Source organism: Myotis myotis, unplaced genomic scaffold (genome assembly GCF_014108235.1).
Source record: "Myotis myotis isolate mMyoMyo1 unplaced genomic scaffold, mMyoMyo1.p scaffold_m19_p_1, whole genome shotgun sequence".
Taxonomy (NCBI): Eukaryota; Metazoa; Chordata; class Mammalia; order Chiroptera; family Vespertilionidae; genus Myotis; species Myotis myotis.
In genome coordinates this window covers 160,292,881-160,311,972 of record NW_023416313.1, presented here as the reverse complement: position 1 = coordinate 160,311,972, position 19,092 = coordinate 160,292,881, and the positions used below count along the sequence as shown (strand labels likewise).

The 19,092-nt window shown below is 44.3% G+C and overlaps 1 protein-coding gene across 1 annotated transcript in view; it reads left to right on the top strand.

Annotated features, from left to right (window-relative positions):
* The window catches only part of EHD4 (EH domain containing 4), a 92,448-nt gene that overhangs the window by 60,396 nt on the left and 12,960 nt on the right, over positions 1 to 19,092 (top strand). The window contains exon 4 of the mRNA XM_036298308.1: positions 9,775 to 10,187. Within this exon, the coding sequence (XP_036154201.1) occupies positions 9,775 to 10,187 (413 nt within the window). The remainder of the gene's footprint in view (positions 1 to 9,774; positions 10,188 to 19,092) is intronic.

Below are 19,092 nucleotides of genomic sequence, written 5' to 3'. Positions count from 1 at the left end.
AACTCAAAATGCCGACCCTGTGTAGGCCAAACAGAGCAGCAGCGGGGGCCACATTCAGTCTGAGGACCCCTGGTTTTCAACCTGCTTCTAAGTGGTAGTCCTGTCACAGGCCTACTTCATGTTAAATGGGACCTGGCCACCTTCTGTAACAGAATCTTTGGGAAAATTCACTATTCTCCCCTTACTGAGTACAGTGTACGCCCTGCATTTTCCCAGCCAATGTGCTTATACACTGGACTTTCTTACGCCAGGAAGCATCTGTGTTAGAATCATGGATTTATTTTAGGTGCGACCTGGGGTCTTTAAAACCAACTTGTAAAACTCCTTTTGTTTCACAAGCAAGAAAAAGAAAGGCCACTGGGCCATTGTGAGCCCACGAGCTCTATTTATAAAGCATGAGCGGCTCTCTGCACAGACAGTGTCTTCTACTCTATTTTCTGAGCACCAGGGCTCCTTGCTTGGCTCATGCTTCATTGCATTGTCACCTTTACGCTAATTAATTTTGTTTCTCTCCATGGTTGCAGACTATACTTTGCCAAGCTAGACATCCTTCAACAAATATTTATTGCACCTCCCACCGTGGACCAGGCACTGGACACAAATATTTTTAAAATAATTAGTAGATTAACATTTTGGAGAGCTTTCTAGGTGCCAAGATGATTCTAAATGCTTCCACATATGTTAACTCCACAGCCCCATGAGCTATGTGGATACTATTATTAGCTCCATTTTCCAGATGAGGAAAGGAGGCACAGAGAGGTTAAGTAACTTGCCCACGTCTCAGAACTAGTGAGTAATGGAGCCAGGATTAGGTCCCAGGCAGCCTGAGTCCAAAGCCCACACTGAGAACCACTGTCTTGTGCAACCATGAGGAAGACATGTCCCTGCAGTTAAAGATTTATGGTCTAATAAGAGAGCCCCATCCATCCATCCAATGATAACACACTGTAAGGGGCTGTGATAGGAGCGTAGCAAAGGGCTCTGGGAGCTCAAAAGAGGGAGTTGAGTCCACCTGCAGCCAGAGAGGGAGCAGAAGCAATAGTAGTAGCTCATACTGATTGAAAGATTACCACATCTCAACACTATATTGAGCACATTAAAGGCATTTTCTCATGAAATCACTCACTAACCTGATTTTACAGATGAGAAAATGGGGGCTTAAAGAAGTTAAGTAGCATATAACTTAATTAAGGCTCACCCACGTGCTTTGAAGAATGAGGAAGATTTAGGCTAGATTTATAGGTCCTAAACCAGAGGGGAAGGGCTTGCCAGGGCCAAAGCCCAGCATTGAGCAGTGATAGTGGAGCTTTCATGAATTTTTAAATCCATCTTCAAATAAACAGATTCAAAGTCTGTGTTTCCTCAATTCCATGATGCACCATCTAACCATCTATTGGTAACTTTTTATAATAAAAAGAAACTACTTTAAATGTGTTTTGTTTTGCTGACCAACTATAACATAGACATATCTGCAATCCACGCCTTAGTATTCAGTCTAAGGCAGTGGTTCTCAAACTGTACCAGTCATCGAACTCAAACACATGGATTTGGATTCTGTGTTTCTGGAGAGGGGCTGGGAAGTATACGTTTTAGCAGGCCTCTTACTTGATTCTAATGCAAGGCCACATTTGAGAATCTGTGGTCTCTAGGTCACTGTTTTCCTTCTGCCTTTATTCAGGCAGATTAAACATCATAAATTAAATCATTTCTTAAGAATCAGCCAGAACTTTTTGGTAGATAGGTATTCGGTGCCCATCTTATATCATGAAGGTAGAAGAATTGAGCAGAACTATTCAGCCTTAAAAAGGAAGGAAATTCTGACACATGCTACAACATAGCTGCACCTTGAGGACATTGTGTTAAAGTGAAGTAAGCCAGTCACAGAAAAGCAGTGCTGCACAGAGTTCCAGTTTGGGAAGAAGAAAAGAATTTCGGGGGGAAGGGGGGGGGGGTTTGCACAACCATGTGAATGTGCTGAATGCCAATAAATAATAATAAATAAAAACTGGGGTGAGGGATTGAGTAAATCAGCCTTTCTCAGCTTTGATAATTCTGTTTTCTTCTGAAACACTGATATCTTCACCTTTGATTGTGATGCCTGATGTCTGACAAATGATCCTTTAGCACCTGCTCAGTGACAAACACCCATCTATTTACCTGTACTACTCAAACCTTGTTAAGCTCTCATTGTTATTCTAAAACAAGAGAATATGTACATGCAGCCATTCCTCCAGAGATGAGTAATGGTTCACTTATAATAAACTTACATCTGGCACTTCAGTGCCCTGTAACTTTTTATTGTACCAAAGCATTGGAATAAAGTGTTTTTTAAAAACATCAAAAGTAACTATTAGGAACCCAAATTTAAGTTAAAGCTTAAACACATGTGGTGCTCTGAGGGCCAACCCCGCAAGCCAGGGGGCCCTCGGAGGAAGAGACGCTGTCTGCTTGGCTGATCTTGCGTGTGCACCTGTGGTGACAGTTATGGGAGTGGCACGTTTCCTTCGGTACTGATTGTAAGAAGCAGGCAGAAGTCAAATGGGGGGGGAAGGGGGGGGCGGCGGGGGGATTATTTACCAGTCACGGCCCTTGGTAGCACACCAAAGAAGCTGATTCTGGCTAACTTAAGCAGGAAATGCATTTTTCTAAAAGATCAGGTTGTTCACAGAATTAATTGGAGAACGAGGCTCAAAAACTAGCTTAGGAAGCCACCACCACTATGAATGAAGTCTCATTTTCCCTTCTCCCTGTGTCTGCATCATTCCCTCAAGATTCAGTAATTCTGCCGAAACCGGTTTGGCTCAGTGGATAGAGCGTCGGCCTGTGGACTGAGGGGTCCCAGGTTCGATTCCGGTCAAGGGCATGTACCTGGGTTGCGGGCACATCCCCAGTAGGAGATGTGCAGGAGGCAGTTGATCGGTGTTTCTCTCTCATCGATGTTTCTGACTCTCTGTCTCTCTCCCTTCCTCTCTGTAAAAAATCAATAAAATATATTTTAAAAAAAAAAAGATTCAGTAATTCGCTGTGGTGGGAGGCGATGATGGTCTGATTCTAGACCGCCTGTGCCCTACCTGCTATGATGAGGCAAGAGCCTGTCTGCCACACCTGCAGCTGCTTTGGCACATAAAGAACCTCCCAACCCTAACCGAAAGGGTGTTCAGAAAAATGCACATTGTGCACCCAACACAGATCTTCTTTGACCTGTTTCTGAACCTCCAGTTACCTGATTTTGGTCACAGAGGAGACCAAGGGAGAGAGTGTTTGGGTCAGAGAGAGGCCAGTCATCACTACTGGAAAAGCGAGGTCACAGGCAGGTTCTTCCGGTGGGCGGGTCCAAGGTGTCTTCCCTTTGGCTCCTGGGAACAGCGCCTCATTCTTCTGCTGACCCACCACCAGGACCTGGGGCTCTCTGGCCCACAGGCCAGTCCCCAGTGACAGAACCACTTACTCTTATCTCGGGAGACAGTTTGTTCCGGCCTCACAGGGAAAGAACTCAGAGTGAAAACTTGACTCTGAGTCTTTACATGCTGCTGTGTGACCCGTTCACTGGGTTTTTTATTTTCCTCTGTTCTACGCTAGCTGCTGACAGCAATGACAGTGAGCTTGGGCCCACATTCTGAGGACTACCTTTGTCCTCGTCGTCCCCAGGGAATCAGGCGTGAGGCAGAATAGAGAAGTGAACCTCCTGACCCAGAGCACACAGACGGGTGGTGACGATAAATGCCGCCTTCAGGCAGCAGTTTCCTCCGGGAGGAGGTTGAGTCAAGGGCTTGGGGACGGGTGCACAGGCCGCTTCAGCATTGCTGAACATTTGGGGTTTATATTAAAAATGTGTCTGGATCGGTTTGCTCGTTCAACGACTCCTCTTACGCCTGCTCTTCAAATGTCATGGGAACTTTAGTGCATGAAGTCCCTTTATTTCTGCCTAATAGATCATTGCCCTCTAGACACTTTCTCATCCATCTTACATCCCTCACTCCCAGTATCCCAAAATGGATGTGAACATTTTTATATTTCTGCTGCAGTATGCATCCATAGACAATTGAGTATTGCTTTGTTTTGTTTTTGCATTTTACCTGAATGTTATTAAACTGTACATATCCTTTTGAAACTGATTTTTTTGTTTTCACTCACCCGTTTTTTGGAGATTGGCCTGTGTTGACAAGTAAAAATCTAGTTCATCCTCAGTGCTGTATGGTATTTTGTTATATAAATAATCTAGACTTATGTTATGATTCTCTAGACTGGTATGCGTTTGGAAGTTTTCAAAATCTAAAACAAGAGACACAAGCACTAAAGTAGGAGTTAAGAAAGGTGCCATCCGGGCTCTGAATGGCTGCACTGACTCTGATTCTGAAGCTAATCAGATTGAGATTAAAAATAAACCTTCTCGGTATAAGACGCTGCAGGGAGAACCAAGATGGCGGCATAGGTTAACGCCGGAGGAGTTTGCTGCTTTGAACAACTACTTCAAAAGTGAAACCAAAACCCGGAAGGGACATCACCCAGAACCACAGGAACGCTGGCTGAGTGGAAGTCCTACAACTAGGAGGAAAGAGAAACGCATACGGACACTCAGAGGAGGCACAGTGCTGAAGTCAAATTCTGAGGTGCGGAGTGCGCAGAGCGGGCTGGCGGCGGAGGGCGCGGTTGGCGTTTTCAATCGGGAGGGAGTCGCAGACTCTGAGCTCCAGATCCGGGCGAGTCTTTAGGGACCCAGACTCAAACGGGAGAAGCGGGACTGTCTGGCTTCGGTCAGAGCGAGTGCAGCTTTCTCTCTGAGCTTTGCAGCGGGTGCTGGGACTCAGAGAGGCAGAGCCCCTGGGGACAGGACTGAGAGCCGCCATAACTGCTCTCTCCGGCCCACCCTGTTGATCCTGTGCGACCCGCCCTGCCCAAGCCCTGCACACAGGCATTTGCCGGATAGCCCCAGGCAAAGGCTAGATTAGCACCTCCCTAGAGGACAGAAGTTCTCTCACTGCTGACACAGCTGATTCTCATAGCCACTTGGCCTGGAGGTCAAACCCTCCCTGGAATTAGCTACAACAATCAAGATTTAACTATAAGACTGCGAACAAAGACCACTAGGGGGTGCACCAAGGAAGCATAACAAAATGCGGAGACAAAGAAACAGGACAAAATTGTCAATGGAAGATATAGAGTTCAGAACCACACTTTTTTTTTTTTTTTTTTTTTTTTCTTTGAAAGGATAAACAAGATTGATGAATCTTTTTTTTTTTCTTTTTTTTTTTTTAATTAAATCTTTATTGTTCAGATTATTACATTTGTTCCTCTTTTTTTCCCTCCATAACTCCCCTCCTCCCAGTTCCCGCCCCACCCTCCGCCCTCACTCCCCACCCACTGTCCTCATCCATAGGTGCACAATTTTTGTCCAGTCTCTTCCCGCATCTCCCACACCCCTTTCCCCCCCAGGAATAGTCAGTCCATTCCCTTTCTATGTCCCTGATTCTATTATAATCAACAGTTCATTCTGTTCATCAGATTATTTATTCACTTGATTCTTAGATTCACTTGTTGATAGACGCATATTTGTTGTTCATAATTTGTATCTTTACCTTTTTCTTCCTCTTCCTCTTCTTAAAGGATACCTTTCAGCATTTCATATAATCCTGGTTTGGTGGTGATGAACTCCTTTAGCTTTTCCTTATCTGTGAAGCTCTTTATCTGACCTTCAATTCTGAATGATAGCTTTGCTGGATAAAGTAATCTTGGTTGTAGGTTCTTGGTATTCATCACTTTGAATATTTCTTGCCACTCCCTTCTGGCCTGCAAAGTTTCTGTTGAGAAATCAGCTGACAGTCGTATGGGTATTCCCTTGTAGGTAACTGAGTTTCTTTCTCTTGCTGTTTTTAAGATTCTCTCTTTATCTTTTGCTCTTGGCATTTTAATGATGATGTGTCTTGGTGTGGTCCTCTTTGGATTCCTTTTGTTTGGGGTTCTCCGCGCTTCTTGGACCTGTAAGTCCATTTCTTTCACCAGGTGGGGGAAGTTTTCTGTCATTATTTCTTCAAATAGGTTTTCAATATCTTGGTCTCTCTCATCTTCTGGCACCCCTATAATTCTGATGTTGGTACGCTTGAAGCTGTCCCAGAGGCTCCTTACACTTTCCTCGCATTTTTGGATTCTTTTTTCATTTTGCTTTTCCGGTTGGGTGTTTTTTGCTTCCTCGCATTTCAAATCATTGACTTGATTCTTGCGCTCCTCTGGTCTGCTGTCGGGAGTCTGTATAATATTTGTTATTTCAGTCCGTGTATGCTTAATTTCTAGTTGGTTCCCCAATATAAGATCGAGGGTCTCATTAGATTTCTTGAGGATCTCACTACATTTATCGGCGGCTTCTAGACAGTTCTTAAGAGACCTTAAAAGTGTGGTTCTGAACTCTATATCTTCCATTGACAATTTTGTCCTGTTTCTTTGTCTCCGCATTTTGTTATGCTTCTTTGGTGCACCTCCTAGTGGTCTTTGTTTGCAGTCTTATAGTTAAATCTTGATTGTTGTAGCTAATTCCAGGGAGGGTTTGACCTCTAGGCCAAGTGGCTATGAGAATCAGCTGTGTCAGTAGTGAGAGAACTTCTGTCCTCTAGGGAGGTGCTAATCTAGCCTTTGCCTGAGGCTATCCGGCAAATGCCTGTGTGCAGGGCTTGGGCGGGGCGGGTAGAACAGGATCAACAGGGTGGGCCGGAGAGAGCAGTTATGGCGGCTCTCAGTCCTGTCCCCAGGGGCTCTGCCTCTCTGAGTCCCAGCACCCGCTGCAAAGCTCAGAGAGAAAGCTGCACTCGCTCTGACCGAAGCCAGACAGTCCCGCTTCTCCCGTTTGAGTCTGGGTCCCTAAAGACTCGCCCGGATCTGGAGCTCAGAGTCTGTGACTCCCTCCCGATTGAAAACGCCAACCGCGCCCTCCGCCGCCAGCCCGCTCTGCGCACTCCGCACCTCAGAATTTGACTTCAGCACTGCGCCTCCTCTGAGTGTCCGTATGCGTTTCTCTTTCCTCCTAGTTGTAGGACTTCCACTCAGCCAGCGTTCCTGTGCAGAACCACACTTTTAAGGTCTCTCAAGAACTGTTTAGAAGCCGCCGATAAACTTAATGAGATCTACAAGAAAACTAATGAGACCCTCGATCTTATATTGGGGAATCAACTAGAAATTAAGCATACACGGACTGAAATAACGAATATTATACAGACTCCCGACAGCAGACCAGAGGAGCGCAAGAATCAAGTCAATGATTTGAAATGCGAGGAAGCAAAAAACACCCAACCGGAAAAGCAAAATGAAAAAAGAATCCAAAAATGCGAGGAAAGTGTAAGGAGCCTCTGGGACAGCTTCAAGCGTACCAACATCAGAATTATAGGGGTGCCAGAAGATGAGAGAGAGCAAGATATTGAAAACCTATTTGAAGAAATAATGACAGAAAACTTCCCCCACCTGGTGAAAGAAATGGACTTACAGGTCCAAGAAGCACGGAGAACCCCAAACAAAAGGAATCCAAAGAGGACCACACCAAGACACATCATCATTAAAATGCCAAGAGCAAAAGACAAAGAGAGAATCTTAAAAGCAGCAAGAGAAAGAAACCCAGTTACCTACAAGGGAATACCCATACGACTGTCAGCTGATTTCTCAACAGAAACTTTGCAGGCCAGAAGGGAGTGGCAAGAAATATTCAAAGTGATGAATACCAAGAACCTACAACCAAGATTACTTTATCCAGCAAAGCTATCATTCAGAATTGAAGGTCAGATAAAGAGCTTCACAGATAAGGAAAAGCTAAAGGAGTTCATCACCACCAAACCAGGATTATATGAAATGCTGAAAGGTATCCTTTAAGAAGAGGAAGAGGAAGAAAAAGGTAAAGATACAAATTATGAACAACAAATATGCATCTATCAACAAGTGAATCTAAGAATCAAGTGAATAAATAATCTGATGAACAGAATGAACTGTTGATTATAATAGAATCAGGGACATAGAAAGGGAATGGACTGACTATTCCTGGGGGGGAAAGGGGTGTGGGAGATGCGGGAAGAGACTGGACAAAAATCGTGCACCTATAGATGAGGACAGTGGGTAGGGAGTGAGGGCAGAGGGTGGGGCAGGAACTGGGAGGAGGGGAGTTATGGGGGGGAAAAAAAAGAGGAACAAATATAATAATCTGAACAATAAAGATTTAATAAAAAAATAAATAAAATAAAAAAAAAAGACGCTGCAAAATAAGGCTGTGTTGCCCCAGCTGTCTATCAAATGTGCAAAAGTGACTTTTTAACTTTTGTCTGTCATTTTTTATCTTTTAGATTTTACTTTAGTTTCTTGTCTTTATTATATTTTCTTTATATTTTTAGCAACTTTAAGTTTATTTTATTTTACTGTATTTCATGACTTTTCAAAAGCTTCCTTAAGTTCCTTTGAAATAACATGTCATAAAAATAAAATATATTTTGCAAGTTGGCTCAAAATGTTTTAGTTAAAATAAAATTGAAAATAAAGAAATGTATGTATAAGTAAACAAGAAACTTTAAAACGAACACTGGTCAGTTTGTACTGCCTTGAGTATTTCATTGTTTTATTTTTATTAGATATTTTCATATGTTTCTTTTTCAACTTTGTAAGCTTTAGAAGAATTATTTGACTTTTTTGTTTTTGGCAGAAAAAGGCCAACGAGCAATAAATATAATTGTTCATTTTGAACTTTATGCTCTGTTTTCTGAAAGATAAGAGTGTATTTACTACAGGGTGAAGTTGAATAAGATCCAAAATAATTTCTTTATTAAAGGTACGCCCTTTTAAAATTAAAATTTATTTTGATTTCATTATTGACTTTGTTTAAGCAAGTAGAATGAAATTAATGCCTTCCTGTGTCTCTCTATAATAAAAAATGATGTATTAAAAAAAAAATAAAAAAAATAAAAAATAAAAAAAAATAAAAAAATAAAAATAAAAATAAACCTTCTCTAATTAGCTTTTTTGGGGGACTCTGTTCCCTGGGGAAATCCTGAAAGTCTGGACCACAGGCTGAGAGGAGTGTTGATTTAACTGCATGATTTGAAGTGTATTGGTACGTGGCCAAAGCAAACTAAACAGAACTTGTGGTGGGCCTAGCCACTTTAAAAAAAGAAATTGGCAAGAGACCATTTCATAGAATGGCTGTGAGACATAATTTTTTTTAAATATTTACAACATCCTTAAGATATAAATAGTCCAAATGATAAATATTGGTCACAATTTCAGCCAGCCCAACCTTTGACCTCCTTAACACTCTTAAAAACTTGGGTCAAGAAAAGGCAATTCCTCTCTTGTTGTGCTTGCTGGACACCCAGTGGGTCTCCAGGTGGTCAACAGGTTTTCTTTCTTCTCCATCTCTGGTACTTTCAGAAAAGTGAGAAGCTGAGAGAAATAGGAGCTTTTGACCTATGGCCTGTGGTTTTATAGAGCCATTGATCAAGTTTTCCATTGATCCAAGGACTGTGCTAGGTGAAATAAGAGACTTGTGAGGACTCAATGAAACCTCAGATGTAGAAGTAAGGAATGCCCAATGTGACTGTGAGCCTCTTTCTTCCCACAGAAGGGCTCCTGGGAGCACCAACATTAATGAGATGCACTCAATCCAGGGGCCCTATTTGAAGTGATTTTCAGGTCCAGGCCTCCACTGCCTCCGCTCCCTGGCACTGCTGGAGAACCAGTGATTCCCAGACTCTCGTTATATGTGTCTCCCTCACGCAGCAGTGGCTGTACTGACGTGCTCCTCTCTCCACCTAGGGTACGACTTCTGCCAGGTCCTGCAGTGGTTCGCTGAGCGGGTCGACAGGATCATCTTGCTCTTTGACGCTCACAAACTGGACATTTCGGACGAGTTTTCCGAGGCCATCAAGGCCTTCCGGGGCCAGGACGACAAGATCCGCGTGGTGCTGAACAAGGCCGACCAAGTGGACACGCAGCAGCTGATGCGTGTCTACGGGGCCCTCATGTGGTCCCTGGGCAAAGTCATCAACACGCCCGAGGTGCTGCGTGTCTACATCGGCTCCTTCTGGGCACAGCCCCTGCAGAACACTGACAACCGCCGGCTCTTCGAGGCCGAGGCCCAGGACCTCTTCAGAGATATCCAGAGCCTCCCCCAGAAGGCAGCGGTGCGCAAGCTCAACGACCTCATCAAGCGAGCGAGGCTGGCCAAGGTAAGCAGCACAGTCCCCGCACCAGCCTCAGGCAGGGGACTCTTCCTGCTCTCTGAGAGAAAGGGGGGTGCCCCATCCCAGGAGACTTAGGGAATGAACTTGTCAGAGGTTAGAAGAGACCCTTGAGATTGGTGCCCTGTTTGAATTCTGGCTCCTAGCTCTCTAACCTTGGGCAAATGGCTTAACCTCTCCAAACTGTTTTCTGATCTGTAAAACGGAGCGAAGAAGAGCACGTCACAGGTGTTAGTGACCTGTTGGCATGTGGTATTTCTCTTCTCCAGTGGAAACAGCTGGACTTAACCGTCAGGGTACATGATACCCAACATTATTTTCTAATCAAGGCTGGTAAATCACGTCATAGTCTTTGCAGATTTCAATATTTTTTTTCGAAATACTTTTAAATGCACATGGGATATTTAATTTACCTGTCATTGTTGAGAGCCTAGTGACTCAAGATGCAGCTGTATTCGGTATATAAAGAAATAAAAAGCTGAGCCCAGCCGGTGTGGCTCAGTTGGTTGGGCATCATCCTGTGCACCAGGAGGCTGTCAGTTCAATTCCTGGTCAAGGTTCAATCCCCTGTAGGCAGCCGGTCGATGTTTCTCTCTCATCAATGTTTATATATCTCTCTCTCCCTCTCCCCTTTTCTCTCTGAAATCAATAAAAACATTTAAAAAAAGAAATAAAGAGCCGAGAGCTCGCTGGGAAGTGCCAAGCACGTGGGACTTTTTGCCACCTTTGAGCATTTGCCGCCCTCTGCATGGATCAGTGTGGCCTGGGTCGAGAGAGGCACAAAATACTGCGATGGACAGACACCAGGAATAACGAAGGCCGGTGTAGATGGGAGCAGGGAGCAGTCAACTTGCTGAGTTTACTTCTAGGAAAAAAGCTTGTCTTCCTTTTTTCTTCCCAAGAATAGTGCTGGCTTGTTCCTTCTTATAAAGAAACATGTTTAAAGTACAGCTGATCCAGCCCGAGCTTCTCAGTGTCAGTGTGCTCCGGGGGCAGCGCCAAGCTGTGCAGGGGCCGGGAAACAGTCCCGGGCGGGTAAGAAGGAGAGCTCGGCACGGTGGCCTGCGGTGCCATCCTCTTTACACCATCTGCAGTTGTATGGCCATTTGTGAACTTGTTGCTTAAATGGACACGGAGTCACCTGAGTTTTTCTTTTTGCTGTATTTATGTTTCTTAAAAATACTCTTAGATTTTGGTACATTCATCTTTATTTCTCTTTATCTAGTCTTCCTTTTGCAAGTCAGCCCTTGCAGAGGGCCTGCCGTGTTTCGGAAGCATGGCGGTCTGCATTGAATGTGTTATTTTGTCTGATCCAATCAGTAATTGCAGTTAGGCACTATCTTCATTTCTCCTGCTAAAGGGAGCTAAAGCTCAGAGAGGTGAAGCCACTTGTCCAAGGCTTCGTAGCCTGTAAGTTGCAAAATATAGATTCCAGCCCCAGTCAGTCCTACTCCTTGGCCTGCAAAGTGTTCACCTGAAATCCAGTGTGGACAGCATTCATTGCTCCTCAGTAAGTGTCCTTGCTTTCTGCGTTGATCTGCCATTGTTTATTCTATAAAATTCTCCACCCACAGAAACCTACAAAAGTTCAGAGGTTTATCGAGCTGACATTTTGAAAGCCTGCAAAGGGTATTCAGATGTCACCTCGGAGGTGTCAGATCTGAGTTAGGGTATGGAATGTGTCTATTTATAGAACACCATAATGAGGCAGAATTCATGAGCATCCAAAAATAAACAAGTGTGTTACTGTCCTGCCAGTTCTGTGGAGATCAAACTCGAGGTGTCACGAAGATGGCATTTGAATACTATGAAACATGGCACTCTGACCAAAGAACTCTTGAAACTTAATGATTTCCTGGCTTTTTCTACTTATGTATTTTTTTCACAGCTCTGTTTCACATACCAGGAAACCTTTGGAGAGGGTTTTGGTTAGCCTCAGAGATCGCACATGTCATGATATCAGTAGGCATCATTCTCTGGAGAGTGTCCACAATCTAAGATGCAGTTGAGCTTTGTCTCATGATTCTTTAAAATAAGCTACTTGGGGAAAGACCCAGAAAGCATTTAGAAAATATAATTGAGTTGTATTCAGCTATGATTCAAATAGCCACATTAAAAAATGAGGCTCTTACAAACCTGAGGTGATAGTGTTTTATGGGGTAAATGCACAAAAGTAAAAATCGAGGCCAGTTCACGAGCAGACCTCACCCTTTATAACACATTGCCCCAGAATAGGAAAGGTTCCTGCCCACTTGGAGATCTTTGCTCAACAAAACAATGAGTCAACATTTGAGGAAGGAACAACTAAAAATGAGAAGGAAAAGGAGAGGCCAGTGATTTTCGGGGTTCACTATAGTTCTGCAGAATTTAGTTTCATCTTCAAAGCATGTTCTCTTCTTGGTCACGTGTAATGTGCAGAGCCCAGCTTTCTGGTTCGTCTGTCAGTTCCTTTTGTGGAGAAGTTAGACATTTTGAACTCACCAAAGGGACCCAGGTTAAGGTGTATGAGTCATTCCATAGTAGGTGATGATGGTCCGCCATTGGGGCTTTTAAAAATAGCTCAGTCGTCAGCCTCAAGCTGCTGTGGAGGTATGTGTCAGTGCTTGAACCCGTATAGGGAAGCCTGTCTTTTTGAAGGTTGACCTCAAATGGCTGGGTGGTCCCCTCAAGTCCCCTTTAAGCTGTTAAGAATCACGTGACCATCAGTGCCAGCTTTGATTTCAACAGAACAGCCAACCTCCTGCTCAAATGGGAACCTGTCAGCTGCTTTTCTCTGCCTCTTGCAGTCTCACACTTGATGACCCCAGGGGTTCATCTTTGGGTGTTTGTGAACAGAATTTCTTATATCATCATAAGCCCCTTTAAAAATGTGCTGATCCCCTGATGTTAAATGCTCTTTGCAAGGTTCCAGCTGGGCCTACAAAGGCGCAGGTCTCCACCAGGTCGTGTCAAGCTTGCAGATGAGGTTGCACAGTGTAGAATCACGTTTTTCCAGACTAACTTCCCTCAAACTGCTTCTGGTATCCAAATTCCATGAGCACTTCCATTCCTACTGACCATGAGCACTGGACGCTTCCAGTCTCGCTGCTGGGGGTTGCCCTTCCAGCCCAGGTGGGTGTATCCGGTATCAGTCTGAGTACATGCTTCTCAGTCTTGGGTGTATATGAACACTTGCCACTGGGCACAATTAACAAGGTTGCGGCAGAGTCTCTTTGTGAACTATCAATTCATGTTCATTTTAAGGGAGGACATCTTTCTGCTGATTGAGTTATTAGCCCAGAGAAAAAGTGGCATTTGGGCTTTTCCAGTTTTATACAATGAAATAAATGGGTGAATTGGACAAGCTAAGACTGTTCAAAAGCCCCCAGGGTTCAATGTCCTTCACTTGTGAATAAGGCACTTGGGACCCGAATTCACCATATTACTATTTAAATATGGAGAGTTTATTGATTATTCAATAAGAACTAAATAGCCACAAGCCTTCTCTGGCATTGCTACCTCCAGCTGTTGGACTTTGACCATTAATCAATAACAAGTAACTTTTACTCCTCTTTCTAATGGACAGAGTACCTTCAAGTCTTAATAACAACCCTCCCTTGTGAGGTAAGGGTTGTAATTTCCAAATTGCAAATGAGCAAACAGAGGCTGGGGATTAGCCATCTCTCCTGGAGCTGCTCAGGGAGCGGCAGTGGTGGCAGGGCCTGACCCCGCCTTCCAGTGCTTGGTCTGCCCTGCCTCCCTCTCCCCTCCCTCGGCCCCCTTCCCATTCCCATATATCTTCTTCTTAGTGAGTTTTCTCTCATTATGAAGAACAAAAGGTGTCAGACTGTTTCCAGCTCCTTCCATGGGGACCACCACCTGGTCTGGCCCTCCATCTGCCATTTATTTGGAGACACACCTTTGACACATAAGGGCTTTTACTGATGTTGACCAGGGCTTTCAGCCATCCCAGCTGTGCCCTCTGTTTACCAAGAGGCCTTAGAAATGTACAGGGTGCCATCCTGCCAGTAGATTGCAGTCTTTACCCACATTGTGTCCATAGTGTTGTGTGTCATATCTGTTTCTTGTGTGTCGAAGGGAAGAGTAAATGACCTTCCAAATGAGTTAGGAATAATCAGAAGCCAAACCTCAAAGTTTCCCACACTGTTGTTCTATAGGACCCAATTCATTTTGAATTCCAGATCTTCAACAGCTTCAGTAACTTTTTTAATTCATACTCATAGAAAGCAATTCTATAAGAATTCTATAAGAATGAGGCAGTTGAATGGTGGTGTCAACTCTCCATCCCCTAACTAGCTGGGTGACCTTGAGTAAAGTCATATGAATTTCCTGGAACCAGGTGTTCACTTCCATATAGGAGGTCCCTTCCAGATTTAATACTCCATGATTCTAAGGATTATAATTTACCTCATAACTTGATAAGCTCCTTAGAGATGGGGCCCATTCATGGAATCTGACCCTGGTTATTGTCTCAGGATACCCAGGAAAGGGCAGGGGGGCCGGGGGGGGGGGGGGTGGTCATTCAGAGATAGCACAATAGGAAATTTCCAGAAAACAGGCCAGTGGAACTTCCTGGAAGTGGAGGTTGAGGCTGAGAGTATCCTGCAGCATGAGTTGGCCACCTGAGGGTCATGACTCAGGTAGCACCAGGCAGGTGGGAGGAGGAGGGAGTTGAGGACTGGCACAGAAACTGCCCCAGTTATCTCAGAACCCTGAGGCCTGGTGTCTGAAGGTGGCCCATTATTCAGCAGCCTCAGTCATCAGCCATTGAACAGCATGAGGGCTGAGCTCAGGGAGCAGGTGCCAGGCATTGGGTGATAGGTGCATATCACCCACGGTTCAGCCCAGGTAGAGCAGGCCCCCGGGTACCAGGAAGTGCTAAGGAACAGAGTGCCAACCCTAGAGGGCCAGGGGCTGGGTGGGGAGTCAGCCTTCCCTGAGCAGGGGCCTGGAAGCTCTGAGGTACCTCAATAGTAGATGGTGAGAGGGTCTTAGGGAGCCCTCCAAGTCCTTCAGGGCTACACAGGGCCCTCCCCTGCTCCATCCAAACTGAGTCAGGCATCACTACCCAAGACAAGGAAATTACTAGTCTTACCACTTATGCATCATACCCTCAGGAATGCAGTTAAAGCCCATCGTTCTAAATTAAAGATTCCAAACTTTGGGTTTCTCTATCTCAAAGAATTGTATAAATATTATAAGTAGTGTTAATTTGAAAAATAACTAAATAAACAAGTTTACTAGTGGCAGAAAGTTTAGCATCATCTCTCCCAACCTATAGTTGTAGCAGTAGCCAGACAGCACAATGGGTGCTTATGTAAAAATGGCCTTCATAGGGATGGAGAAGTTGACATTGTCTGGTTTGAGCATGCCAGCGTTTTCACTGTGCAGTTATTTTAGTGTTTGGGTCTTAGCTGAGTGGTTTTGGCTGTGCCCAGTGTGTGTCCATGCACAGAGGCCCTCCGTTGAACCATGGGACGTATCTACTTACTTTATTTAATTTCCATTCTTCCACAAGATTACAGAAGAAGTCTGTTTTCTTTAATAGGATTTTCCATAGCTACATAGTCATTTTTTGTTTTGTAATCACCGCTCTGTTTTTCATCCTTTCTTATTTTAGTTATTTTCTTGACTTCTAAATTACTCTGTAGAATTCTAGATACACAAAGAGAACTTTTCTAAAGAACATTTCTTAATGTCCTGAAGTTGGAACTCAGTGGAAAAGTGCCAAAGTTAAGGAAGGTGGTGCCCCAGCCAAGTAGGATTCACCTCCCAGGTACTAGTCATGTCTGCAACCCCCGTGTGGTCAGAGTTTCTGGGCTCCCCCCCGTGTACTGGGGGTCCCTCTCTCAGACCAAGCTTCTGCTGTCCAGCCTGGGCCCAGGCAGCTGGTCCTGTGCAGAATTGACCTGTGGAGATCTCGGGGTCTACACTGTTCTCAGGAAGGTTATGGGAATCCTCATCTCACTGCTCACTGGGCACACGTTTCTGTGAAGATCAGCCATTTACTCAGCTTCAGTTTCGTTTCCTGGTGCTCTTGGGCACTGGCCCTAGTGAAACTATTTTTTTCTCCTTTATTATTGAGGGTATTACAGATGTCCCCTTTACCCAGATATGCCCCACCCCAGACCTTCGCCACCCTATTGTCTGTGCCCGTGGGTTATGCATATATGCATATAAGTTCTTTTATTAATCTCTTCTTGCCCTCCCCTCTCCCCTTCCCTCTGAAATTCTCCAGTCTGTTCCATGTTTCCATACCTCTGGATCTATTTTATTGATCAGGTGATTTTGTTCATTAGATTCTTTGTTTATTTTGATTTTTAGATTCAATTGTTGATAGATATGTATTTATTGACATTTTATTATTCTTTTTTTTTTTTTTTCTTTTTTTAAAGAAGACACTTTAACATTTCATGTAATACTGGTTTGGTGGTATGAACTCCTTTAGCTTTTTCTTGTCTGTGAAACTCTTTATATGACCTTCAATTCTAAATGATAGTTTTGCTGGGTAGAGTAATCTTGGTTTTAGGTCCTTGCTTTTCATCACTTTGAATATTTCTTGCCACTTCCTTCTGGCCTGCAAAGTTTCTGTTGAAAAATCAGCTGACAGTTGTATGGGCAACTTGTAGGTAACTAACTGCTTTTCTCTTGATGCTTTTAAGATTCTCTCTTAGTTTTTTACCTTTGGCATTTTAATGATGATGTATCTTGGTGTGGGCCTTTTGGGTTCCTCTTGTTTGGGACTCTGCACTTCCTAGACTTGTAAGTCTATTTCTTTCACCAGGTAAGGGAAGCTTTCTGTCATTACTTTTTCAAATAGGTTTTCAATTTCTTGCTCCCTCTCTTTTCCTTCTGGTACCCCTGTGATACAAATGTTGGTATACTTGAAATTGTCCCAGAGGCTCCTTACACTATCTTCATATTCTTGGATTCTTTTTTCTTTTTGCTGTGCTGATTGGGTGTTTTTTGCTTCCTCATATTCCAAATCACTGATTTGATTCTTGGCATCCTCTACTCTATTGTTGCTTCCCTGTAAATTATTCTTCATTTCAGTTAATGTATCCTTCATTTCTGACTGGTCCTTTTTCATGCCGTTGATGTTCTCTATAAGTTCCTTGAAGTTGTCACTAAGTACCTTGAAGATCTCATTAAGTTCCTTGAGCATCCTTATAACCAGTGTTCTGTATCTGGTAGTTTGCTTGCTTCCATTTTATTTAGTTTTTTTTTCTGGATATTTCTTCTATTCTTTCATTTGCAACCTGTTTCTTTGTCTCCCCGTTTTGGCTGCTTCCCTGTGTTTGTTTCTGTGCATTGGTTAGAGCTGCTATATCTCCTGGAATTGATAGAGTGGCCTTGTGTAGTAGGTGTCCTGTAGGTCCCAGTGGCTCAGTCTCCCCAGTAACTGGAGCTGGGCATTCTAAGTGCAGCCCTCTGTGGTCTGTGTGCCCTGTCCTATTGTAGTTGAGCTTTGCTTATTGTTGGCATACTGAGCAGGATTGACACCCCCCCCCCCCCCAGGCCAATTGGCTGTGCAGACCAGCTGAAACTATAGCAGAAGAACTGCTGTGCAGGAGACACCTCCATAGAGCAGGACTTGCTTCAGTGGGGCTTTGGTGCTCTCAGAGTCTTCCCCTTGAATATGTCATTTATGGATGTGATAGGGTTGTAATCTGGCGTTGTCTGAAGCTGACCACAGGATGCACTGGCTCTGGGGCCTCACAGGAGGTGCAAAGTCAGCCACTGCCTGTATCTTGCCTGGGGCCACAAGCTATAGAGAGACCTGCAGATGGTTGCTACTTGTATTGGGCTTGGAGATGTCCAGGAGAGGCCAAGTTGTGAAACAAGGCAGGCTTCTGCTAGTTCCAGGCCTGGGGCCTCTTATTGAGAGGTATGGGGCACACTGAGACCAGCTGCTGCTTGTTTCAAAGATTTTAGAAAAGTCTGAAGCCTGAGCTAGGACAGGTTATTCATATAGAAAGACCACTGCCAACAACTTGGGTGGGGCTGCAAATTGGGTAGAATAGGGTGTCAGGGAGTCACCAGGGCCAGGCAAACAGTGTGAGCCAGGTTAATGGAAACTCAGATATGGCACCTGCCAGTTGGCTTTCTGGCTTGAGGGAAGTCCAAACACTTTCATCTGGGAAAATCTGCCTCTGAGTTCTTGCTCTGATGCCACACAATTTAGTTCCTCCTGTATGCTCCTGGATCCTTTCAAGCTGCACTGGAGCTCAAAGGGAATTAGTCCAAATAAGTCTGTGCATGGGCCCTTTAAGAGGAACTGCCTGGGACTCCCACATACTCCATATCACTCAGTCACAATCCCACTAGTTTTTACAGCCTCAAGTTATGGGGACTTCTCTTCCCTGCACTGGAACTCTGAGCTGAGGTGTTTGATGTGGAGCTGGGACCCCTTGTTCCTCATGTAGACCTCCATAGCCAAGATACTTCTCCGGATTAAAAACAGGTCAATTATGGGTCTTGGATCAGCCCATTCCACATCTCCACCCTTCCTATCAGTCTCAATATGGCTGCTGCTTCTTTTATTTAAATATATTTTATTGATTTTTTTACAGAGAGGAAGGGAGAGGGATAGAGAGTTAGAAACATCGATGAGAGAGAAACATCGACCAGCTGCCTCCTGCACACCTCCTACTGGGGATGTGCCTGCAACCAAGGTAGATGCCCTTGACCGGTATCGAACCTGGGACCTTTCAGTCCACAGGCTGACGCTTTATCCTCTGAGCCAAACTGGCCAGGGTGGCCTCTTCTTTAATTCTCTAGTTGTAGGACTTCCATTCAGCCAGATTTCAGGCAGTTCTGAATGATGGATGTTCTTTTGTTTAGTTATAATTTTAATATAGCTGTGGGAGGATGAGAGTGCTACATTTACCTA